The following is a 26,624-nucleotide window of genomic DNA, read 5'->3' as shown; positions in this document are numbered from 1 at the left end:
ATAGCAAAGACTAAAAATACTACAGTTTAAAACAAAGGTAAATGACAGTGATAAGCCAGCAACACTAAGAATTAATTGTGAATAATGAACTTCTAACAATGAACCCAATGTTGTTACCAGACAAACACATGCCATTAATGCCTTATCTGTCATACTCTCAGTAAGTGTGTGGGGTCAGCTCCCACACATCGACCTGTGGAATGTTAGGGCCAGAGCTGTAGCACAGATAGACATACAGTGGTTTAAATAAAACTGTGGGCCCAAGGGACATTCCCCAGCTTCCCCACCTTCCTTGACTGGGTAAGTCTCTCAGAGCTTTGGTTTAATGCTTAAAGGTCACATTAAATAGAAATTAAAAAGCATCCTTGTTGTTTCCTCAAGCATGACCGATGAGATGATGCAAAATCTGCCTTACTTTTTTTGCTAACAAGTTATCTACATGAACTGTGGATTATGTGTTTACCTACTTTTACTTGTAAGTCCTTATCCAAGTCCTAAGCCTCCTGCCCAGGAAGAACAAATTTAGAAATTTCCTGCCTGAAACAGGTTTACCACAGCTAGAACAAGCTCTTCTTGTTCCTGGGGCCTGCATCTGTTCTTTTTTCCCCTATTGATTTCTCCTTTCTTGATGTCCTATCCAGAACATTAACCTCAGACTAGAGGTAGAAGAAACCTTAGAGAATAACCAAACCCACTACTTCCTTATTTTGGAGTTGAGCAAACAGACACAGTGAAATAACCTGCTCAAGGTCTAACTCATCCTTTTTGTGACCCCGAGGATCTCATCTGCCTGATGTTTTCTGACTCACTGCTTCACTCTGACCTTTGATCTCTCCGTACTTCTGAATTTCTGGCTACCTGCCTGGTTGGTGACCCAGGACCCAGCCTACATCCTTACCCACGTACATATCCCTGGCCTCTACAGGACCTTGATTCCTATTTTTTTCTTAGCTAAAATGATTTTGTTTATCTGGTTTGGAGAGATGAGGAATCTGTCTCAAATAACTTTTTTAAGGTCTTTTTTGCAAGGCAACGGGGTTAAGTTGCTTGCCCAAGGCCGGATTTGAACTTAGGTACTCCTCACTCCAGATGCACTATCCACTGTGCCACCTAGCCACCCCTCAAATAACTCTAATAAAGGAATTAAATATGAAGAATGAACACAACTAAAAAGCCATTCTTCAAAAGATAAGTTGAAAGCTCTGAACAATTCTTGGAAAGGGTGCAAATGATTAATAACCATAGGAAAGAATGCCCCTAAATAATAAGATACTATTCCAAATAACTCTAAAGTTTCACTTCATTCTCAGCAAATTGGCAAAGATGACAAAAAGACAGAAATAATGTTGGAAGGGCTGCAGGAAGACAGGCACACTGATGTACTGTTGGCAGGGCTAAGGAGTGCTAGGATAAAAATGGAAATAATGCAAAAAAAGTGACTAAGCTAGTCAATCACATCGTTTGACACAAAGATTCAATTCTTGGGGATATGGCTCAAGGAGGTCCAAGGCAAAAAGGTTAACGTATGTATGTATATAGAGAGTGTGTGTGTGTGTATATGTTGACATAGTCATACCTCCGCCCTAACTTCCGGCCCCGGGGCACTTCCGGGGAGCGCTGACCTGCGGGATAGCTTTGAAAGCTAATTGGGGGAGGGGCTAAGTTACTTCACTAACAAGTTTATTTTCCTTTTTCTCTTATTCTACTAAAGGGCCACTTTTCAGTTGAGGTTTTAAAAATGCAGGATTAAAAATAAGTAAATTTTAAGAAATAAAAACAAATTTAGAAGGTACAGCCTTAGGGACCGGAAAGGCCCTAACGCCTTTAAAGGAAACTGGGGCCTGGAGGAGGGGACTCTGCACCCCCAAGTCCCCATAAGTGGAATTCGAATCAGGGGCCGAGGATGATGATGGATGATGACTCCCTAGCGTGCCGGAGGGCGGAGTTGAATTCTCCCGCTCTCTTTCCCCTCCCCCACCGCAGGCCCCGCCTCCTTACCGGAGTCTCTGCAGACCACCGCGGCCTTCCCAGGCCTGGGAGCCACTGGGCGGAGTGAGGCAAGTCACGTGACACCCTGCTCTCCACCGCCAGGGGCCGCTAGGGTTTTTTTGGGGGGGGAACCTGGGGGAGTCGGGACGGGGGAGGGGGGGGAGACTCATTCTCAAGCCGAGAAAGAGCAGCTTCTCTTCAAGACGCCTTCTGGTCCGTGAAGCCCAGATGATTCTGCTCATGGTCCGTCTGCCAAGTTCTGTTGGGGATCTTGCGTTAAGCAAGAGTCGCTTTCTGGGAAGTGACTCCCCCCCTTCCCACCTGGGGGCAAGTGGAACATTCCATGAATTCCCCTCCCCCACCTGGGAAGGCTCCGGGCTTTAAGGCTTTACGCTTTGTGCCCCTCCTGGAGTCAACCTGTCAATCACCGGCTAGGTGGGCGGGGCATTCTTCTAGGGATGGAAATAGGAATGCCTTGCCTTCAAGAAACTTACATTCTACACATGGAATTTTATAATCGAGCATCCATTTTATATAACATTTACAAATCTACTGTATGTTCATAGGGCGGGCACAAAATAAATACACAGAAATGGGGGTGGGGAAGGGAGGGAAGGAGGCGGAGCTTGAACTCAGCTTGGAAGGAGATATGTTCCATGTGTTCCAGCAGAGGAAAGATGGCATTTTAGGACCTGTAGGTAGTCTATGCAAGGATGGAGAACAGTAAAGTTAGCCAGGTTGACAACAATCTGGACCGTTTGGGGAAAATAATGCATAATTGTGTTAGTCAATCGTGTCTGCCTCTTCATTACCCCACTTGGGGTTTTCTTGGTAAAGATACCAGAGTGGTTTGCTATTTCCTTCCCAGAAACTGAAGCAAACCCGGTTAAACCACTTACTCAGAGTCACACGCTAGTGAATGGGGCTGATTTGCACTCAGGATGTTAAGACTTCCTGACTTCAGATCTGGCATAACGTCAGTCTCTTGATAGGGAGGTCGATTGAGTTGATTAACCCTCCCAGCCTACTTAAAATAATGAACTTTAGCTCTGATACATTTATTACATGAAAAAAGCCTCAATTCAATCGGTTGATTCATCAGTCAAAGACATTAAATTAATATGAGCCCAGATAAGTCAAAGGGGTTAATATATAAAAAGGCAAACTAGCATCACAGACTTTTGGAGGGACATTTTATACCAACTAATCTTATTTTTTAACCTTAGTAAATGACCTTTACCCAACAATAATAAGTCTGACTGATTAATTGATATCAACTAAATATCTGAGGGAAGCACCTCATTGTGGGATGGAAGGAATCAATGAGTTTTAGTTTTAGAATAATACCTTCCCCTTCAGTTCCTCTGTTCCCTCCCTAAAACTATAGATTGTAGAGGTGCTGATTCATATTGGTAGAGTCCCCCTAGAGCAGTTAACTCACAGGTCCATTCTCTCTCCCTACTCAATCCTTTGGAAGTCCCCCCCCCCCCAATTTTCCTTCAAATTCCCTCTACTATCTCATTGGGCCTTCAGGGGCCAAGCAGGAAAGTGCTCTTTTGCTTCAAGGCAGCCTTTCAAATCCCTGAAGACAGCTATTATGGTCATTCTGTTTTCCCCTTTCTAGGCTTTACATCCTCAATTCCTTTATCTAAACCGTGTGTGGCACTGTCTCCAGCCCTCTCACCACGCTGGTTGCCACCCCTCTGAATGCCCTCCAGTTTGTCAGTATCCTGCCTAAAATAGTAGTGCTCTGAACTGAAAACAATATTCCAGATGGCATCTAACCAGGTCAGATGACAGTGGTACAATCATCTCCCTTGTTCTGGACATTTTGTTTCTATTAACACAACTTAAAACCTAATTAACTTTTTTGACTGGTGTATCACAATGCTGACTCATATGGAAGCTGCAACTGACGCAACTGATCCAGATATATTTTTAAATAAATGCTATCGATAGCTTTCATTTTTTACATAATTGGCATCGACAACCCAGAGTGCCATCCCTTTATAAGAAAGAATACAAAAGAGGGAAAAATAATTCAACAAAACTAATTAACACATTCAAAAAGTCTGACTTACATGGAATGTTGCACAACCATAGACCCTCACATCTGCAAAGAAGCAGAGAGGCAGGAAATATTTTCTCTTATGTCTGTCTTCTTTGGGGGTAAATTTGATCACTATAATTTCACATCATTCAGTTTTTGTTTTATTACGATTTCCATATTCGTAGTTATAATCATTCTTTTCTGGTTCTGTTTGCTTTTCCTTTGCAATGGCTCATATAAATTTTCTATGCTTCTTTGTATTCCTCATATTTGTCAATAATATTCCATAACATTCAGGTAACACAATTTATTTAGCTATGCTGCTATTAAAATGTTTGTGTGTATGGGATCTTTCTTTTATTAGACTGGACCCTTCAGCATTCTTTTCATACTCTTCCTCCTCATCTTGCCACTCTGCAGAAATCTTTACCCGAGACCCTGCTCAACTGAATTGTGAATGTCTGCTTGGACCACTATTTCAAGAGGAACCGAAATTCACAATTCTATTTTTTGGAATTCTTCTACTCCTCTTCATCCCTGATTGGGTAATCTTCTTCCTTTCCCCCCTTAAATTCATTGTTTAACTCATTTAATGCTCTGTCTCCTCCTCCCACAATAGAATGTAAGCCTCTTGAGAGTAACACAGTAGGGACTGTTGCATGCTTGTATTTGTATTCTAACATAGGACCTGACAGCCAATATTTAATAAATGTTCTATTATCTTTATCTTACTGACTAACTCTGGAGTATATTCCTAGTAAATCTGAGTCAAATCCTTCATGTAATCCAATTCACAACTCCATCAATTAACCGCCTCTTATCTTTCATCTTCTTACTTATGGGGAGTTCCCTAGGCAACTCCTTAAATCTCTAAATTTCAAGGTAGTTGTCGGTCTGCATTGGTGGGGGGGGGTGCCCCACTGGGAGGCTCCTTTGATGATGAAATCACAGCCCTGGCACCCTCCCCAAGAAAAACAAAAACAAAACAAGCTTCCATCTTATGAAATTTTTCACACTATTTTCACCTTGTCAAGATTTTTTGGATTCTGCCTTTGACATCCCAACTTTTGTGATAAGCAAATTTGATTTTTTTGTCTTGTTCCAGATCATTGATTTAAAATGTTGAACAGATATGGAAAATGCTAACCACATCCAGAGAAAAAACTATGGAGTCTGACTGTAGAGCAAAGCATATTATGTTCACTTTTTAAAACTCCTTTTATATATTTTCTTTTTTACTCATGGTTCCCCCCTTTCTTTTAATTCCTTTTTTACAACATGACTAATATGGAAATATGTTAAAAAAATGATTGTACATGTACAACTTTTACCAAATTGTTCACCATCATAGGGAAGTGAGAAGGAAAGGAGGGTGGTAGAAAAATGTGGAACTCATAAACTTGTCAATGGGTGAATATTGAAAACCACCTTTGCACGTAATTGGAAAAAAAAATGAAAAAGAAACTAATTCAAGATAAAAAAAAACGTTGAACAGATAAGAGTCAGAGACAGATCCTTTGAGTGCTCCACTAAAGACTTGGTCTTTTATCATGTTAACTTTTTAATTCTCCCCACCTCTGAGTCCCCCCTTCTCTTAAAGTCTCTAGCCTAATCCCAGGAGTCCCTCTAGGCAAATTAAGAGTCCTGTAATTTATGGAACTCTGCCCTTCCTTTCCATGTATTCATTTTCTTATTTCTACCCCTTCTCACCACCATGACCAAGTCCAAATATTGTATCTTGGAAGAGCCTATCTTGTTTTTGGGTCTCTAATCTTGATGAGCTCCTCTGAATTCCCCTTCTTTGACCCATGAGGTATGTGTACAATTCCTAATATTCTCTTTCTTTTATTTTACAGATGAGAATTCTAAAAATACAATAGCCTGGCTAGACTTGTGTATATGGTATGAAATAACTGGAAATATTTGGCCTGGAGAAGAGAAGATTTAGAGGAAATGTGATAGTTATCTTCAAATACAGAAGGACTGGGATGTGGAAGAAGGATTCTAATTGTTCAGTTTGACCCCAGCCAAAGGTAGATGTTGTAGTGAGGTAGTTTAAGAGCTATTCAGAAATAGAATGGATTGCCTTAGGAGATGACAGGGTCTTCCTCGGTGGAGAACTACAACTAGAGGCTAAAATGATTACTTGTTGGTGTTCTTGATTCCTATTTCTACAGTGGTAGCCTAGGTTCTGAGGTTCCTTCTAGTTTTTAAATTTCTGTTATTTTATGCTCCCTTTGTCAAGCAGCCACCTAGAATTTATTAAGCACCTACTATGTGCCGCACACTACACTAAATAATGGAGATACAAAGAAGGCAAAACTAAACCAAAATGAAACTACTTTCTAATGGAGGAGATGCCATGCAAACAACTATGTACAAACAAAATATATACAGAATAAATTGGAGATAATACCAGAGGGAAGGCACTAGCCTTAAGGAGTTCTGGCATTTCCTATTTCCCATGGTCTAGGATCAGTATTCCTGACTTCTGAAGCCCACAAATCTGCTCCCAAGTTTTCTCTGAGTGAAAAAAGGACAACATTAAGGAACATTTGTCTCAGTTTGAAGAGTATAGGATGGGGATAGGAGTATAAGGAATTCCAAAATCAAGAAACTGCCTCTATACCAGTGCAGAGGAAGGCACCTTTTCTGCATCTTAGAATCTTGGAAAGCTGCTCAGAGCACAGAAATTTATTGTCCTCAATTGGCTGGTTGGTTTGTTCTTGTCCTTCCTTATGGAAGAAGACCAAAATGACATCACTATGTTAGAGATGAGTTACAATGTGTCTCTGTGGTTGATTAGACCAATACAAGCTCAGAATGCCCTACCACAAGTTGAGCATAAATTGTACATTTATGGGGTGGTTACTCTAACATTTCATTTTCCTTTGATCTGGTTCCATTCCTCTCTGATGACGGCACCATGCTAGGGAATCTTGTGTCAGGGTCTCCAAATCAATTCCAAAGTTCTTAAGTTCTTAAGAGAATCCTTCAGGGTGTCCCTGTATCTGTTCTGATCCCCGTTGTGAGCGCTTGCTCATGTTATAAAATAGTCATTTTGGCAAGCCTACCCCTGGCATTAGAACAACATGCCCAGCCCATTGTACTTACAATCAATTGACCAGCAATTAAACATTCTCTGTATGTTGGACATATGACCTGGGGATGAAAAGCTACAATGAAATAGTCCCTTCCCTCCAGGAATTTATTATCCACGAAGGGAAATTTTACATATATATATATATATATATAATTTTACTTCCATCTTCCTCTAATGCTATATATCATGAAGTCTTTGAGTCTCCGTGTGTGTGTGTGTGTGTGTGTGTGTGTGTATAAATGTTATTTTACTGTCATCTTCCTCTAAGGTTATATGCCATGAAGTCTATGATCCTGTCTATATGCATGTTATATATTCCATATATCCTAAGGCTATAGATCTTATTTTACTACCATCCTCTGAAGTCTACGGGTGTCCATAAAGCTGCTCTCAGGTGCCGTCTTCCCCGGCTTTTTCCTCCTCTCCCCGGCGCCCTGCCAGCGGTCAGAGTGGAAGCCGGTCCCCTCCCTCCCTCCCGTCTCCCGACCTAGGTCCAGCCCCTCAGCAGGACCCCGGCAGCCCTTTCTGTCTCGAGTAGCCCAGGGCTGTGTCTGGGAAAGGGCAGCCCCTTATCTCCGCAGGCTCGGGCCCGGCTTCCTCCCGGGACATACCGGGACCGCCGCTCCGGCCTTCACCTGGGCTGCGCCCAGCTTCTACCTGCCCTTGGTCCCTGCCCACCAGAGGCCCCGCCTCCCTCCGCCCGGCCTCGATTGGCTGGCCCGGGGAAGGCGGCTCGCTAGTGGCCACCTTCCAGGGGCGTGTCCGGGCGCCACCTGCGGGGGCGGGGCCGGGGCCGGGGCCGGGCCTGGGCCGGGCCTGGGCGTGGGGCTCGGGCTCCCGCGGGCTCTCCGCCCCAAGCGTCGCCTTCGGCCCCAGCTCCGGCGGCGGCCTCGGGGTGCGGGCGGGACCGGGGGCTGCCGAACGGGCAGGGCGGAGCCCGAGGCTGAGGCCGGGAGGCGGCGCTCGGGGGCCGGCAGCATCGGCCGCGGGAGGACCGGACTGCCCAGGAGGATGCGGGGATCCCCGGGCCGGCCCCGCGCGGGCCGCCCGCAGCCTCGGGCCCCCGGCTCCCCGGCCCCCGGCTGCGACTGGGCCGCGCCCCGGCCGGTGCGGCGGGTCCGGGTGCTGCTCCTGCTGCTGAGCTGCGCCTCGGCTGGAGCCTGGAGCGGATCCCGGCCCGGACGCCCGGCGCCCTCCGTGCCCAGGACCTCGCTGACAACCTCGGGTAAGAGCAGGTGCCGCCCTACCCAGCCCCGCCGTGGCCAGCCATCCCCCATCCCCGACCCCTCTCCCACTTCCCCTGAACCTGCCCCGCCTCTGCCTCTCTTTGCTGTGCATCGGGGACCCCCCATCCTAACCCTTTGCCCCCCCTCGTTTTCCTTTTCTCCTAATCAGGGAATTCCCGCATCCTTATGTTCTCGATCATTTTCCCCAGAGCGGGGCATGGCCGGATCCTTTATTCCCACAACCCTTTTCCTGTTGAGCTGGGAACTCCCCATCCCTGTGCTTTCCCACTATGTAGATATTCTTTGATGAGCAGGGATCTCCCAGATACCCATGTTCGCAACCATTTTCTCTTGGTCAGGGAACTCCCCGGTCCCTATGTTTGCAGTCTTCCCCTATGAGCAGGGAGCTTCTGGGTCCCTATTCTCGAAGCCCCTTTCTCGTGAGCAGGGAATTGCCTGGGCCCCATCCCCATCCCCATCCCAGTGTCTCCAACATCCATGTGCTCCCCCAACGCCCACCTCTCTTGAATCCAGAATTCCTCCATCCATGTGTTCCCCCAACCACATAGCCATCGCAGCTGTGCCTCTATATCTCCAATCCCTGAGTCTGAGACCCCACCCCTCAGTCTTCTGAGCCCAGCATCCTTCCCTCCCACTCATTTCTGTGCCTCTGCTGTTCCTTTCCCAGCAGTATTTCCATAGCATCCTTGTCTCTGGTCATGCTGAACTCTTCCCTATTTCTTTATTTCCGCCAAGACTTCTTCCTATCTAAGCCCCATTCCTGCCCTGCAAACCTCCCATTTCCTGATTCCACCCATTATGCAGCAAGCTTTTTAAGTGTTTAGAGGGAAAAAAAAACAAGACCTCTTTTCAAATGTTGGGAAAGCCTGGGAGGTGCTAGGCTTATTAATGAAGCCTCTTACATAATCCTAAGCAAAATAAGTTTTACAATCATTCTGAGTTCCTCCGATTGATGGGGAAAAGGGGCATTAGAGTAAGGTAAGCTGGTTTCTAGAGGAAATCTTCCCTCTGGTTTGAGAGTGGGGGAGGGGAGGCAATTGCAGAAGGATGAAAGTGTGCCCACAGAACATAGGTGCAGTCTTTCTTTGCCTTTCGTTTTTACTGTTAGCACTGGGTCAAAGGTGGTGAGCCGATGGGGCCGGGTCTGGGAGCTCTGCTAGTCTGATTGATTGGAGAGAGTGGTGTGTAAACAAGGGCCTAGAATCATAGCATCACTTTGTGTAGGTGGCTATGCAGGTACAGTGAATTCAGAGAGCAAGGCTGCCATTTGAGGCTAAATCAGAAGAAAAAGTCAACATATGGAATCTAAGGAGACAGGCCTTAGCTAGTGTCTAAAAGGTTCAGATGAAGCAAGAAGCCACAGGGGAAGATGGGGACTCTGGATATTGTAATAAGATGTCAATGTCTGGAATGGGCCAATGCATAATCCAAACACAAGCCCTTGGTACAGGGAAAGGAACAATTCCTAAGAATCAGTGGGAGATATTTAAGGGGTGCTTTTCAGTCACATCCATCCAATAAACATTAATTTCCTATGTGCAAAATCCTTGTGCTCAGTACTAGGGGAGATACAAGTTTAAGTAAAAAAAAACCCACCAACCAACCAAAAGTCAGATCTATAATACCCTATATAGGGTATTATAGATCTATTACAGATCTATAATACCAATATTACCTGTTGGGATATTGGAGAACTGTAAAGCAGAGGTCCCAGGGAACAAGATTATGCTCAGGGGATATTGACTGGTAATTCTTCAGTCTCTCCTTTTTACTTTGGAGTTAGGTTAAATAGTAATAATACTGGATGATTTCATGAGAAAAGGCATTTAACATACATCTTAGAGCATTTCTTTAAATCTTGTTTCCTATGGTGTTCCACATTGTTTAGGAGAAGAAATTAGAGATGAATATTTATGCTTTTTTTTAAATAAAGAGCTATAGTTGTATGGAAAAAATAATTGTTTGACTGGTGCTGAATTCTTTGATGCTCTGTTATTAGCACCTGGGGATATATATACTTAACTGAGCCTAAAGACTCCACAGGCTGTTAACATTCATTCTACAAAAGTGTTAATTCACTAAACATTCATTAAGTGCCTATTCTTTGCATGCTATTGTGAATAGTAAAAGTCCCTGTTTTGTGGAGTTTCCAGTGCCATAGGAGGATTTTCATTACATAACAAGTGTATCAGAGAAGTGAAATCAAAATGCCATCTGAGTTCTGAAGGGAAAAGTCATTGCCAACTCGGGGAGATCAGAGAGGGCTTTGTGACAGAGGTGGAGTTTGATTTGGGCTTTAAAGACTGGGTAGATGTATAACCTATATTAGACTGCTCTCTGTTATACATCTACCCAGTCTTTACTCAGGGGGAAGGGGGAAGAAAGGGAGGAAGGGAGGGAGAAAAATGTGAAACTCAAAAATGATTGTTGAAAACTATCTTTTGCGTGTAGTTGGGAAAATAAATAAATTTAATAATAGTGGTATTATTAGAGACTGGGTAGGAATTTAAAGGGGAAGGAAAAGGGAAGGAAATAAACATTTGTTAAATGCCTACTGTATGGTAAACAATGGATTGAATAATGTTATCTTAACAGGTGAAGTTGGGGGAATTCCAGTCTTAAGGAACAGTGTGAAAGAGGAAGTGTGAAGTGTTTCAGGGACAGAGTTCAGTTTACCTAGACTGTACAATACAGTACAAGAGGAAGAGAGCATTATGGGATTAAGCTGAAGAGCTTAATGACAATCGACTGTGGAGGTCCTTTAATTTTAGCAGAGGAGTTTGAGCTATCCTTGGTAAGAAATAGCAAGCCATGGAGGAGTTTTGAGAATAGTCATGGCATTGTCAGACCTATGCATGATGAAAATTATTTAGGCAGTATAAAGGAATGATTGGAGAGAGAGAAAAAGAGTAAAGGTGCAAAGTCATCTTAAGAGTAGTAGTAGTTGTTGTAATTGTAATAATAAATTGTAATTAAAACCTCTACCAGTCATTGGGCTATTGTAGGTATAGAAATCAGGCAGGATGGGGCTGACTTTGCCAGATGATTGCAATTATTTCCTCTACCTCTTAAATCTTCTTTCCTTCCTAGAGACGGACCCTTTCCTCTCCCGGTTTTCTGCCCCTCCAACCCAAAATTACTCTATCCTCCTTGTGAATCCTGTTTCCAATACCCTTTACGTCGGTGCCCGGGATGTCATTTTTGCTCTGCCCCTGCCTCTCACAGAGGGGAGAGTCCAAAAGGTGAGAGATGGGCATTAGGGAGAACTCTGTCCTTGGCATGAAAAAGCCCCCAGTTGTGTGGTGAGGCTTCCTGTTGGGAAGGGTCAGTATAACAAGGAGATTCATGCTGATCAATATGCATTAGATAAAGATGACTGGGCTGAGAGGAGGCCTTGGCAAGCTGGGAGAATGGAGGTATGTGGGAAATGAGAATTATAGGGTACCTAGAACACGTATGCTAACTTGCAAGGGGTTCCCATGGACTCTTGATTGTGTTAGATCATGGTTGCTGGGAGGCCCTTGAAAACCATTACCCCCTGTCCCCTTGGGGAACTCTAAGAATCCACTCCAAAACTGTTTGACCATCTTCCCTACTCTGGTTCTGGTCCTTAAAGGCCATGTAGAGGGATATTAGAAAACCTAGGGAAGAGGGTAGTGACTCCTAAATCTTCCTCAGATTGATTGGCCAGTGCCTGAGGCTCAGAGACAGAGTTGCAGAAAGAAGGGCAAAAAGGAGGTAAGTAAAAAATTAATTCCCAACCCTGAACCTTGGCCTGACCATATTTTACTCTACCACAATAAACCTAACCCACTGGAGTCAGTTGTTGACCAACCCACTCTAACACTGGATACCCTGGATACCCTTTTCCATCACTCATCCTCTCTGACTCCTAGTTGTCTCTCATCAGTATTGACTATTTGAAATTTCTGACCCTGGTGACTTCCAGTTGATTTTGAAATCTCTGATCCCCTATCTTTGACATTTGATTCCCAGGCTGACTGTCATAATTACATTCAAATTCTTGCCATGGTCAATTCCTCTCACCTTCTCACGTGCGGTACCTTTGCCTTCGACCCACAGTGCGGGATCATTGTGAGTGACTGGATTTAGAGGGAATATGTGGAAGGGAGGGATGCATGGGAGAGGGGTGGTATTGTAAGTAGAATAGAGTCATTCTGAGTTGAACCTGGGAGAAATGTGGGAGGAGTTACAATGACAACACAGAGATGGAATGGTACTGGAACTATGGTCATAGAGGTTAGGGTTACTGGGTATATAGAATTAATGATAGGGTAAGCCTTTGAAGGCCAGTGAATTAGTCCTCATATTCATCATATTACCATTCATCTTTGTCCTTTTATCACCCCCATTTATCAAGTCTTGCTCCCATCTTCATTTCAATCCCATGGTCCATATCCATGCCATGCCCCCTGACCCTTGCTCATATCTCCTTTCTATGGCTCAGAGGAGTCAATCTGAAGTTCAGTCAGAGAGTTAATTGGTTTGCCCATAGTTATATGGTTGAGTGTATGTCTTATGTCTAATCTTTATGTCTAAATTTAGAAATATACATAAAGTTTATGTCTAAACCTAGTATATGTTTAAATGCAAACTTGAATCCAGGTTTCCTCATTTCAAGGAGGAGTATTCTTTCCTTATCCTAGGCTACCACTGCTCAGGTCAAAGAAGACAAAGAAATCAAAATCATAGCCTCTCAATACTGGAAGGCAACTTAGAAATGTCTGGTTAGATTTGTACCTGAGCATTTATCTCTACCATTCCATTCCACCTTTGGACAGATTTCATTTTAGGAAGATTTCCCTTGAATTGACACTAAATCTGGTACTACATCTTCTACCTCCTATTTTGTTCCTCTTTCTAATTCCTGGGTTTCGGCAGAACCAATATAATCCCTCAAAGGAGAGAGACTGGTCACCCTGTGTGACAATGGTACAAGGGAGGGAGAAACACTTTTTTGAATAAAGGGTCTCTGAATGGGTGGGAGTTCAGCAAAGATGATTGGGAAAAAGTCTTATCCTAGGATGGTTTGTGGCTGGTTGTTCCTCTAGATCTGGGAAGCTCCTCAGGCCTTACCAGCAGCATCCTGGCTTGTCATCTTTTCAGGGGCTACTCTTCTTCCTCTGCATCAGTGATACCTACTCCTTCATTTATCTTCATGGGATCTGGATGGTGAGGGCTGTGTGAAAGCCCTTCCCACTCAGATTGAAAATGCTGTGGCTTCCTGTTCTCATTACCTATCCTATCCATTCATTCTCAGTATCATTGTTTCCTATGACGCTCAGACTTTGATCTCTGGCTTCTGGGCTGCTCCCTTATGTATTCAGGTTATACCGCTTCTGTTCTGCTAAAATATGGAGGTCTTCTTGGATCCTTCTTGCCTGACTGCAAAGATACCTGCTCTTTGTCTTCCATAGAAGTCAGCAGGTCTAGCTAGTTCAGGTCACATAATTTAGAGCTTGGTATCTTTGGGATGGAAAAAAGAATAGTAATGTCAATGAATGTAAATGCACAGATGCATATATACAATCACAAATACAATTCCTTTAGGAACTATATCATCTTTTCGACATGTGCCTATTTTAGTTGTTCCTAACTTCTGGTTATATACTGGACCTGGAGTCAGGAGACCTTAGCTCTGACATTGGCTGTGTCATCCTGAGCAAGTCATGACACTTTTCTAAACTTCAGTCTCCTTGTAGTAAAATGGTGTTAACACCATTAGAGATACAGGGGAAGGGATGGTGTGAGGATGTGGGAACTGTATACAGTACCAACCATGGGAGGTAAGGAAAGAACATTCCTCTGACTGGTAGGTTCTTCTCCTTCTCATGTCTGACTAGGGATTGGATTTTTGAGGACATTAAAACTCCTTGCCTTGCAATCAGCTTTACCTTCAGCAGGTACTCTGGGTTCTTACTGTTCTCTCAATAGCACACTTGTACAGTCATTCCCCTATCACCTGGTATTTACAATTTCTTTTTTTTTCTCGTATCTCTCTTCAGTATGTTGCTTTGAGTCTCATGTATGGGCTACTAGCATGTCCGAGTGGACCCCACCAATGCCACCATGAACTGAGGAGTCACTTGTCAGTACATTGTCCTAGATTTACTTCTGGTCTTTGGAAAGTTCAGACTCTTCAGGTTACTCCCATTGTCCAATCCACCATGGAAACTGTTCTACTTGCTCCTTTTATTGGCTACCACTGACCTACATTTTCATGGAGGGTTTTATGATCCCATAGCTAGAGACTGAAAGGGAAGTCAACTTCAGAGTGACTTTAAGAGTGTCTGAAATTTAGATCAATGACAAATGTTCATGAGGAGGAAGGTGGTAGGATGGAATCTTAAAAAGATGGATGTGACTGCATAGGCAACTCTTTGATGAGCCCAGCTATAAAAAGGACATATACATATATGTGGATGGATATACAAACCTATACATGTACATATACAAAAGATGGATATAGGGACACTTAACCAAAAAAGTCCAAGAAAGGAACTTTGCAACCCTAGTGGAATAAAGTGGAAGTTTAAATTCTAGAATGAACTGGCCTGTAAAGTTTTACATTTGGGATTTAAAAAAAACCCAAATGCCTAACAACCATATAAGGAGAAGATAAAGGAAGTGTGTCTAGATAGTTCATATGAACAAGTTCCTGGACTTTTAATAGCCTCTAAGCTCAATGTGAGTCATCCCAGAGAGATAATAATAGGACCTGATCAAGACAAAGGAGAGTTAGACTATTTGGAATATTGTGTCAATTCTGGAAGTGATGTTTTAGGACCCTGACAAGCTGGGGTTCATCCCAAAGAAGGGAGATAGGATGGGAAGGAAAGTGGAAGCTAGTTGAAGGTACTTAGATGACTTCACCTAGAGGAGAGAAGATTTAGGATGGGGAATATGTGATTCAAGTTTTAAATATCTTAAAGGTTGTAATGTGGATGATGGGTAAGGTTTGCTTTACTTGACTTCCTGCTATTAGGAAAAAATTCTAACAATTAGTATTGACTCTTAGTAGAACAGGTTACTTGATGGGACAGTGAATTCTTATCTAATGGATATTTTCATCTGCTTCCTATGGGACAACAAATTTCTCTTGTAGAGAAAGAGGTACAAGCTACCAGGAAGGGTTGACCTGATTGTCCTCTAAGATTGCTTTGCATGGTGTCAGGGTATTTCAAGGTCAAGTTTAGATATGGAAAAGAGGAGAACTGGAAAATACCCAGAATGACTGAGTGTGTATAGAGTTTGTGTTGGAGACTAGTGAAAGCTAGGGGCTGTATTAGGAAGTGTAGGTGTCAAATGCCAGACTAAAGCACTTAAGATTTTATGGGAGGTACTAGTGAGCTACTAAAAGTGTTTGAGCAAGGAAGAACCATGATTAGAGCTGTGACTTATGAATAATGCATTTCTACACCATTAAAGGACTCACAAGCACACCATGAGGGAGCTAGTATAGTTTTACAAATAAAAAAATTCTGTCTTAGAGAGATCAAATAACTTTTTAGGGTCAAATAGCTAGTACATGTATAAGATAGAATTTGAATCCAGGACTATCCAGACTCCAAGTCCAATTCCCTTTCCATACCACCACCTTATCTCAGAGTTCCTGAGGATTTTACAAAGAGGGGGTCAACATTACAAGCCGAGTGACTTAGATTTATAAGAAATTTTGATATAATTATACAGATATTTATTAAGTGTCCATTATGTATTAAAGATCTGGAGGTTAGGGAAAAAAATCACTATCCTCAAGAAACTTACAATCTAATGAGGGAACTCTAACATAGACTCAGATAAGTGCGCCACAGATGAGACTGAAGGTAGACTGAGGGATGCAAAGGAGAGTTTCACATAAAATGACCCAAAGCAACTTAAGCAAGAAGAGATTGATTTCAGCTTGGGTAGAGGAGAGGGCTCAGGGAAAGCTTCAAGAAAGAGGTAAATCCTGAACTAGCCCTGAAAGGGAAAATTTTGAACAAAGAGAGATAAGGAAGTATATTAAAGGCATGGAGGACAGCCAATACTAATATCCAGAGGCAGGAAAAAGCAAGGTGATATTGGAGAACAACATGGAGTTCAATTTGACTGAGGAAAGAGAAGTGTGAAATTTCCAGGAAGGTAAATGAGCCAGATTGTGGAAAGCCTTGAATGTCAGGTCAAGAAGTTTACCCTATTGTATCATATATGTATTGGGTAATTACTAAAAGTATTTGAACATGACCAGAACTATCTGTTAGGAAGAAGTTTCAAAAGGATTGGACTCAGCAAGTTGCTCTTGTCTTATCCTTCTCAGCTCAAATCTGCTTCTCTTTCATCATTCTTGGGAGACTATCTGATCTCCAGTCCATCAGCTATACATTTGTTAGCCTTGGGGTTAAAGATCCCCAGTCTTCTTAATCTCTTCTCCCCCATCCTTCCACCTTGAGTCTCTTCCTTGTTCCTTCTGTGCAGGAAACCCATGAGGAAGGAGAAAGCCCTTCATGGAGAGGCCAATATGGCAGGGCTTTAGGGATATGATTCATCGTGGTGTTTAGAAGAAAGCCCCAGACTTCATGTCTGCATCACTGTGATCCTTTTTCTTATGAAAGCTACATGGCTAGAACATCCTAATGGACAGGGTTAGAAGAAGCACTCAGGGATGGGAAGAACTGTGAGAATTAGAGATACAGGGGAAGGGATGGTGTGAGGATGTGGGAAAATAGTGTCTTCCATCACCTGAGCCCTCCCTATGACCCCATTTGATGTCTCCACTGACTTTTCCTGGTGACTTCTCCATTAAATCCTCCTGAGCTGATCTCCCTTTCCCTGTGACCCTTGCCTTCCTTGATGAATGCTCTGTCATCCCAAGTTGACCTTTTCCTGTGACCTTCTTAATGATTCCCTCGCCTTTGGGCCCCCTGGACTAACCTTTCTTTGTGACCTCCCCCAAAACCTAACATTAACTCACTCTGTGACTGATGCCTTGACTGGACATTGACCTGCTTTCTCAGACCCTATGTTGACCTACACACTGACACCAATGTCATCTTGTCACTGCTCTCTGGGCCATAGGATGTATCCAGTTTCCATCAGGTTGAAAGGCTAGAAAGTGGCCGAGGGAAATGCCCTTTTGAGCCAACCCAGCGGTCGGCTGCTGTAATGACTGGTAAGTGGGGGGCAGAGTGCTCCAAGAATTTATTATCCCCCCACTATTCTGCTGAAGATATGTCTGTCCTCTACTGCTCTTGTCAGAGTGTCTCTGTCCCTGATCACTCTCCTTATAATACCTTTATCCTCAAATTATTTCTCCAGAGCATCTTTATTTCCAGCCTCTTTTTATTTTTCTATAGGGGGCGTCTTATATGCTGCCAGCATGAATAATTTTCTGGGGACAGAGCCAATTATCTCTAGGGCTATAGGCCCAACTGAGGGACGGATCCGGACAGAAGTCACACCAAACTGGCTAAATGGTAGGATGATAGCAGAGGGGGATCTAGGAGACCCTTGTATTAGAAGAAAAGGGGAAGATCTTGGGGTTTGAAGAAGAGAGAGGGCCCTAGAAGGGGAAACTGAGGGGAATCAGAAATGGTGAAGGGTCCTGGTATGTCCTTGGCTTGGTATCTTAAGTCTCTTATGTCCCTAGATCCAAAATTTGTGGCAGCTGTAGCCCTGAGCCCAACTGACTTGGGGGAAAAAGACGGAGATACTGAAATTTATTTCTTCTTCACGGAGATGGCTCGAGACCAACCAATAAAGGTCCCACGTGTGGCTCGTGTGTGCGCGGTGAGACTTTTTGTTCCTCTCATCTGCTCTAACCCCCTTCTTCAGTTTTTCCACAAACTCTCTAGCTCTTCCTCTCACTTTGCCCTGTTTCTGTCTAATTTGGTAGTGAAGAGTCTAAGCAGGGGCATTGTCCTCCTTCCCCTATAATTCTCCTGATACCCTATTCCTGGTTATTGTCATTATTGTTTTCTCATCATGACTTTATCATGCCACCATTCTCCATTTTTGCTTTCCCAGGCCTGAAAGTGGGAAGTCTGATAGGGGTGTTGGACAGCTAACCTCTCTATATATGGAAACACCCATGTGTCCCCACATCTTTGTAGCTTAACATTTATTTGTCACCTCATCTACCTGTCTCTTTCTCTTACAAGTATCTTTGTCTTTATCTTGAGATGAAGGAATATGAGATAGCAACCCCTAATATCACAAAATCCAAATAATGATCTCTGTGTCCTTAGGGAGACCTTGGGGGCCTGAAGACCCTCCAGAGAAGGTGGACAACATTTCTAAAAGCTGAGTTGCTATGTGCAGGGCTCACACATGACCGAACTTCCAGCATCCTGCAGGATGTGACCACCCTACGACTGAAGTCTGGCACAGGGGTTCCCCTCTTCTATGGGATCTTCTCCTCCCAGTGGTGAGGAGGGAGGTACTGAGGGGGAAACAGCATGGTGTAGTAGAAAGAATCCTGAATTTGGAATTGAAGACCTGGATATTTCAATCTGCATGTGACCTTAACCCCTCTGGGTCTGTTTCCTCAACTATTAAATAAGGAGATTAAACTAAGTGATATCTAGAATTTTTCTAGTTTTAAGCATATTTTTTATGGAATGATAATTTAGTGTTCTCCTGTCTGTAGTCCTTTGTTTCAGATTATTTTTTCCCAAGGTCCTCAGTGTCCCTCCTTATCTCATCCAACTCTTCCAACCAACCCCTTTACCCTAGGAATAGGCCATCCCCATTCAGCACCCTAACCTCTGATTTTCTTGATCTCTTGTTCCCTAGGGATGGGGTTTCCATTTCTGCCATCTGTGCCTTCCATCCCCAAAATATACAGGCATCAATGAGTGGCCCATTTAGGGAGTTCAAGCATGACTGCAATAGAGGAATGCCTGTGATGGCCAATGATGTCCCCCAGCCCAGGCCTGGAAAGGTGAGCCTAGAAGGAAGTGGGGTAGGAGAGGACAAGAACTTCCCTGGGGAATATCTCCTTAGGAAGTCCCCCCAGGTCTTTCCTCACCCCTAGTAACTTATTCCTTTCTAGTCCTTCTTCATACTTCTTTTCCTTTCTCTCTTCACTCTTCAGTGTATTACCAATCAAATGAAGGGACTAGGCTTTGGCTCATCACTTTCCTTGCCTGATCGAGTTCTTACCTTTGTACGGGACCACCCTCTTATGGACCAACCTGTTTCTCCTGTTGATGGCCACCCCCTGCTGGTTACGTCTAACACAATCTATCACCGGGTTGCAGCCCACAGAGTGACAAGCTTGTTGGGAGAAGAGTATGATGTACTCTACCTGGGGACAGGTGAATCCTGGAATCCTAGAATCTCAGGCTTGGAAGGGACCTCAGAGAGCATCTAGTCTGTCCTCTACTTGAGAAGTAATCCCCTTTATGACAATCCTGAGAAGAGGTCATTCATCTTTTGATTGAATATCTTTGGTAACAGGCAACTCACTGACTCATGAAAGAGTCACTATGAGATAGAAAACTTGTCCTTAAGATGAGCTGAAATATGGGTCTCTACAGCAACTCTCCCCACCCTCTACCCAACTGGTCATAGTACTGGTCAATTGAGCATTTCTTAAGTTCATTCCATATACTCAGTGCTGTAGCTCCAAAGATGAAAACAACCTCAAGGAGTTTACATTCTTTGGGAAATAGATACAGAATATGTGAAAAGTCAATGAAAGGACACTTCAGTGGGGAGAGGCAACAACTGAAGGGGTTCAGGAAAGGCCTCATGGGAAGCTAGCCATTCTTTAAGAGGTAGAGGTGGGACGGCTAGGTGGCACAGTGGATAAAGCACCGGCCCTGGAGTCAGGAGTACCTGGGTTCAGATCTGGTCTCAGACACTTAATAATTACCTAGATGTGTGGCCTTGGGCAAGCCACTTAACCCCATTTGCCTTGCAAAAAAAAACCTAAAAAAAAAAGAGGTAGAGGTGATGGCACAGTGCCTTCCAGAATGGAGAATGATTAGCCTATACAAAGGCAGAGAGCCAAGAGTTGAATAGAGTGTGTTGGATGAGGAACATGGAGTAGGCCTTTCTGACTCTACCATAGAATAATGCATTGTATGTCTAAAAAGATCTGCTAGTGTGCCAAACAGATGAATTTATCTTTGAGCCTTGAGGCAATAGGGGGCCCCCAGAGCTTCTTGAGCAGCAGAATGAATGACATATCAGACCTATGGTTTAGGAAGATCAGTTAGCCAGTTGCATGGAGGATGGATTGGTACAGAGGGACCAATTAAGGAGGTCATTTCAATAGCACATGTTTAATCTACAGGACAGTCATGACCATGAGGGAGAGGGCATACCAAAGGGTCACTTATAGTATGGCAATGTCCACACGGTGACATGTCTACACTTGCACAATACAACACAGTGTCACAAAGGCAAGTATACACAAACATTGCACATAGTGGTGTTCTAGCCCCCGCCTGTTCCTCAGGGGATGGACACCTGCACCGGGCAGTACGGATTGGCTCTCACTTCAGCATCCTTGAGGACCTGACTTTATTCTCCGAACCTCAACCAGTTGAAACACTCCAGCTGCATGATGTGAGTTGCTTATAGTACTCAGTGACTTTAGGGGGATGGGTGTTGCCAATGAAACCCCAGGGGAGGTTGCCTGAAAGGATGGGAGCAGTCTCTTGGCTCATGACCAAGTGGGGCTGGACCAATTTCCATTTTCCTTACTTCCTCAGGGTTGGCTCCTGATTGGCTCTGGCTCTGAGGTGACTCAGGTAAACATTACAGACTGTGGTCGTCTCCAGAGCTGCAGAGAGTGTATCCTGGCTCGAGACCCAGTCTGTGCTTGGAGCTCCCGGCTCAAGGCTTGTGTTACCCACATTGGGGCAGGCGAGGGGTGAGCGTGACCTGAATTCTGAGTTTTTCTATCCTGTCAGCATGTCTCTATCCGTCACCTCTGCCCTTCCAGTGTGATGTCTCTTTTTTCTGCCCAGTCTGTCAGCCAAGCTCTCCGTCTCACATCTCTTCTCTATTGGTTAGTTCATCTGTCTGTTGTCTCTGTTCCTCTAGTCTTTGTGTCTAACAACCTCTCATCACGTGTATACTTTCCATATCAGATCTAAGCTTTTCCTAAGCAAAGCTTGAGTCCGTTCACCTTCTACCTAATAGTGATTTTTGTATGGAGGTCACAAAGCAACATTCTAGGGGAGAGAGAGAGAGAGAGAGAGAGAGAGAGAGAGAGAGAGAGAGAGAGAAAGAGAGAGAGATTGATTTTTAGCTGTTGAAAAGTATGAGGAAGATTTGAGCTGCCATGGGGATACAGAAGAGGGTAATTTGGAGGTTTGGAAGGAAGAAAGGGAAAGGTTGAGTAATAAGGGGTAATTATGGGGGGAAGATTAGTGGATGATGAAGGAATTATCAAGAGTGATTGGGATGGGGTGGCTAGGTGGCACAGTGGATAGAGCATTGGCCTTGGAGTCAGGAGTACCTGGGTTCAGATTTAACCTCAGACACTTAATAATTACCTAGCTGTGTGGCCTTGGGCAAGCCACTTAACCCCATTGCCTTGAAAAAATCTTTAAAAAAACAGAGTGGGAGAATAAATAAATAAATAAATTTTTAAAAAGAGTGACTGGGGGAGGGCGGCTAGGTGGCACAGTGGATAGAGCACCAGCCCTGGAGTCAGGAGTACCTGAGGTCAAATCCAACCTCAAACACTTAATAATTACCTAGCTGTGTGGCCTTGGGCAAGCCACTTAACCCCATTTGCCTTGCAAAAACCTAAAAAAAAGAGTGATGGGGAAGTGAAGAACATTAGATAGTAATTATGGATTAAGACTGATTCAATTATTGAGAGATGATAATGTAGAAGTTTGAAGAATAACAAGAAGGGTGGTGGTAGTAGGACAATTGTGTAAGTTTCCATGGTAGGAAAAGTAATGGGAAATAATCAAGGTGATTAGAGAGTGATGGAGTTTTGAGAGATGATGAGGGATAATGATGGAATGGGCCAATGGAATATTGATATGTAATGATAGAACAAAGTTTAGGGAGTGACAGTGTTGATAGAGGAGTTTTGGGAGTTTATGATAGTATGATAGGAAAGTTATGGAGATTGTGATGGGGAATAATGAGAAAGGGTGGTGAAAAGTAATGGGAGATATTTGGGAATTGGGGAAGTTGGTGGAGTAGTAGAAATGATGAATGAGATTTTGGGAACAAGGGATAGGGTCCGTAATTTTTTTTAATTGAACTTCATCCTGATTTTAGGCTGCTCCAAGACATTGAGTTGGGAAATGTATCCTCTCTTTGCCCCAAGGAGCCTGGAGGTAAGTGTGACTGAAGGAACTGGAGAAAGGCAGAAGGAAATACTTTTGGACCTTTTTGTAGGATCTACTAAATGTTAGTGCCACTCTGTGAAGTCACAGACTCATACCACCCCTGGAGATGACATTCCTTAGAGACTTTGTTTGCTTTCCTTTGTTTCTTTCCTTGTTCTAATCTTTCTCTGACCCAGTTCTATCAGTTCTATTCAAAAAACATTTTTAAGCTGTGTTCAGCACTAAGGGATACAAAAATAGCCATTACATAGATCAGATCTGAAGTGTCTTACAATATAATAGAGAGAAAGTCAAGTACTCAAATAACTTTGGGATGGAAGCTAGGAGAGATCCAAGCAAAGAGCTATGAGATTTAGTGGAAGTGAGAGTGGATCACTCTCACTTTAAGTGGGGGGGGAGGGCAGGAAAAGCTTCCCAGAGGAATCTAGGCTTAAATGAGAAGGAAATGTTAACAAATGGAAATTCTGTGAGGGTTAGAAGAATTTATGAATCCCAACAAAAAGAAGGGAGATGGGAAAGATTTATGAGAATAGGGGATATTGAATAACTCAGTTTATATGGAAGATAAAATACAGAGAGGAAAATAATTTGAGAAAAGGCTAGATCAGATCCAAGTTGTGGGAATTCTCAAATGCCAAAGTTTATACTCTATTTGGTAGATAGTAGAGAGAGAAACTGAAGATAAAGATAATTAATGTGCATTAGGAAGATTACTTGGAAAGTGTGTATAAAAAAGGAGGAGACTGTAGAGGTAGGCAAACCTCTTAGGAGGGTGCTAGAGTAGACTAGGTTAAGAGGTGAAAGAAACATGAGTGGAGTGGAGACAGATATGAGAGAGATCGTGGAAGTAAAATCAGTAGGACTTAACACCTGATGTTGAGATGATTTGAGGGGAGGGGAGACTCAGAGATAACTGAGCTTTCAGTCCTGGTGCCTATGGTCCCCAGTGACCCTGACAATAAGTCTACAAGTGACACTGAGTTCATCTGTCAACATCCATCAAGGGAGGCAATGAATGTACTGAATTGACTCTGTTTCCCAACCTGATCCTTCATCTTGGGATCTGTAGGTTTTTGTCTTTCCTTGGAAGGGGATGATAGACAGGAACTTCAGTGCTAATACCTACTGAAATGGGAAGTTGAGAGTGAAGGACTAGGTTAGGGAATTTGAGAAGTTCAGTTTTGAACTTGGTGATTTTAACTCACTGAGCCACTAAGACAACCAGGAGGATTTGTCTTGTAGACATTTGGAAATGATAGGGTTGAAACTCTGGGGAGAAGCTAATGTAGTATAGAACTGGCACCTAATCAGCTGCACCTGTGTTCATGTCTCTCTCCAGCACTTCCTCTAATTCTTGAGGTTCCTGTGGTCCCAGCTGCACATGTGGTTTTGCCGTGTTCCCCACGATCAGCCTGGGCGATCTGTGTGTGGCACCGGCCAGGGGGTCTCATTGAAGATGCAGTGATTCCTCGGCTGGATGGACTGGAGGTGGTGGTGACACAGGGAGCCCTGGGAACTTACACTTGTGAATGCCAGGAGGGGGGGACCACTCAAGTAATTGCTACTTATCACTTATTCTGGGGGGAACCTCAGGGTCGTGGTCGAATTGTGGGCTCTGGGTTGGCTGGCTTTATCTTGGGAGCAGTGGCTTCTACTCTGATCCTGCTCCTGCTTGGCCGGCAGCGTCAGAGACACCGACAGCAGGAGCTCTTGGCAAGAAACAAGGTGGGGCTGGACTTAGGGGCCCCTCAATCTGGGACCACAAGCTGCAGCCATGACCCCCCTTCCCCATCACCCTCCCCAGAAGATGAGCGACTCCCATTGGCCTTGGCTGTGGCCAAAAGGGGCAGTAGCCTCAATGGCTTTCCACCATCCTTTTTACGGGACTCCCACTCAGGCCCAAACCAAGCTCACATTCTGTTGTCCTCAGCACCACTGGCCACATGTGATGAGACATCCATCTAGAGATGTGTTCATTGAATGACTGACTCAAGAGACTGCTAGGGGCTGGCTTGTGTGGCTGTTGGTCTGTGTTACTGTGTTGCATCAAGTTACTTGGGACCCCAAGTAAGCACTAGGTCCCAGTGACCACTGGGGACTGGATAACCCCAGTCACAGATACCTGCTGGGGTCAGTCCATCTTGGAATAGTGGAAGCACTGAATGGTGTTGGAAGTAGCCTTGAGTAGTAATTCATCTACACCTTCCTTGGATGGTCTAGGGCAAGTCATTTCCCCATTCTAGGTTTTTCTCTTTTATGATGATGGGGAGGGTAGACCTGCTACTTGTTGATACCTCTTCATCTCTGACATTCAGTGAGTCTGATCCTATGATCCTCAGTGACCACTGACAGTGAGAAGTCTCTAAGTGTCTTGAGTTCATCTGACAGTATCATCAAGGGAGGGTATGAATGTACTGAATTGATTCTGTCCCCCAACCTGATCCTTATCTTGGGATCTGTAGGTCTTTGTCTTTCCTAGGAAGGGGATGGTGGACATAGGAACTTTCTGTGACCTCAGTGGCCTCAGCTTTGTGTAAGCTACAGATCAGGGTCCTGAGGTCGGGCATCAGGAAGAAGGAGCTGTCTCTGAGAGGTGTGAGTAAAATGCTGAGGGAGGGAGATCCTTATTTTTAGGCAGGGTGCTATCTGCCTCCCTGGCGGAGGGAATCCCTATGTGGGTTCTGAGCATCTGGCCCCTGGTATGCCCCCTAGACCACACATATGTGTTTGAGAATGCATGGAAGAGCCTGGCTATGTGTGTTTGCCTGGCCTATGTGGATGTATGTGTTTGTGTGCTTAAGGAGATGTCTGCATAAATCTGGGCTCTGCCCCCCACCTCTACTATGTTACCTCTGGGCTGATCCCCCCAGCTCACTATGCTTGGGAAGCTCGTGGCTGGCAGCTGTTCTGGGGTTGGGTGGGCAACCTTTGTGTCCGCTTAGTTTCATGTTTTTATAAATGTATGTGTATGACTGTGGTGACCTGCTGACCCCTGGTGGGGAAGGGAATGGGGTGGGAATATGAATGAAGGGGGAACTGGGTGTGAGGGTGGGGATATAGGAGTAAGGAGAATATGCAAACCTGGGAAGGGGAACAAAAGGACTGGGGAGCAGTATTAGAAAGAGGTGGAATTTCAAGTGAGAGGATTTGGATCTTGATTTGAATCCCAACTCTGGGGGAATCATCTCCTTTGTGCCTCAGTTGTTTCATCTGTAAAAGAGGGCATTGGGTTCAGTGAGCTAACTTCCAACTCTGTGATATAGAGGAAGAAGATAGTGGGAGTAAATTGGGTGTCTAGGGGGGTGGGGGAAGAACAAAGGGGAGAAGAAAGGTTGGGGACAGGGTGGGGGGAGCAAATAGAATATGGAGAAAATAGGATAGGGTTAGCAGAGTATGGGTATGTTTGTCAGTCATCATGGTCTAAAGTGAATGTGAAGTTTTATATTTTTTATGGAATATTTAACTTTATTGATTGATTAAAATGATCTGAGAAACCTGAAGGTGTCCAGCTCTGTGTGTTTGTGTGTGTGTGTGTGTGTGTGTGTGTGTGTGTGTGAGAGAGAGAGAGAGAGAGAGAGAGAGAGAGAGAGAGAGAGAGAGAGAGAGAGACTTGATAGAGAAACAGAGAGGGACATAATCTCACTGTTGTTGGAACTTTGAACACAGTCCCCCCCAAAAAAACACTTTGAGGACCTATAATCATCCTAACCCTATGTAAAGTGGAATTGTGTGGAGGAGAAGATCTAAAGATGGGGTCCTCCAGGGAGAGGATGCTTGAATAAGAAGGGGGGAGGGGAGGAACCCGATGTATGGCTCCTTCACCAAGCAGGAATCCCTTCCCCCCATAAATGCACTCCAGCAAATAATAAGTGACTATTGTGTGCAGAGGGGGACACATGAACTCACAG

General features: G+C 44.1%; 2 protein-coding genes across 2 annotated transcripts in view; one reads left to right on the top strand and one right to left on the bottom strand.

The window, feature by feature from the left end:
* The window catches only part of M1AP (meiosis 1 associated protein), a 113,040-nt gene extending 111,003 nt beyond the window's left edge, over nt 1-2,037 (bottom strand). Inside the window, exon 1 of the mRNA XM_074230000.1 lies at nt 1,999-2,037. The gene's annotated coding sequence lies outside the window, so the exon portion shown is untranslated. The remainder of the gene's footprint in view (nt 1-1,998) is intronic.
* A 6,116-nt stretch (nt 2,038-8,153) lies between these two features.
* SEMA4F (ssemaphorin 4F) lies at nt 8,154-25,741 on the top strand. The gene is made up of 14 exons (XM_074229999.1): nt 8,154-8,367; nt 11,480-11,631; nt 12,068-12,127; nt 12,386-12,484; nt 17,468-17,561; nt 17,746-17,865; nt 18,039-18,178; nt 18,637-18,815; nt 19,184-19,331; nt 19,485-19,707; nt 20,856-20,965; nt 21,112-21,272; nt 22,646-22,704; nt 24,056-25,741. The coding sequence occupies exons 1-14, from the start codon at nt 8,154-8,156 to the stop codon at nt 24,679-24,681; spliced, it is 2,385 nt and encodes a 794-aa protein (XP_074086100.1). The 3' UTR covers nt 24,682-25,741.
* Nucleotides 25,742-26,624: the final 883 nt, after the last annotated feature.

The sequence above is a fragment of the Macrotis lagotis genome, chromosome 3 (genome assembly GCF_037893015.1).
Source record: "Macrotis lagotis isolate mMagLag1 chromosome 3, bilby.v1.9.chrom.fasta, whole genome shotgun sequence".
NCBI classification, from domain to species: Eukaryota; Metazoa; Chordata; class Mammalia; order Peramelemorphia; family Peramelidae; genus Macrotis; species Macrotis lagotis.
This window is presented reverse-complemented; position numbering and strand designations above follow the sequence as displayed.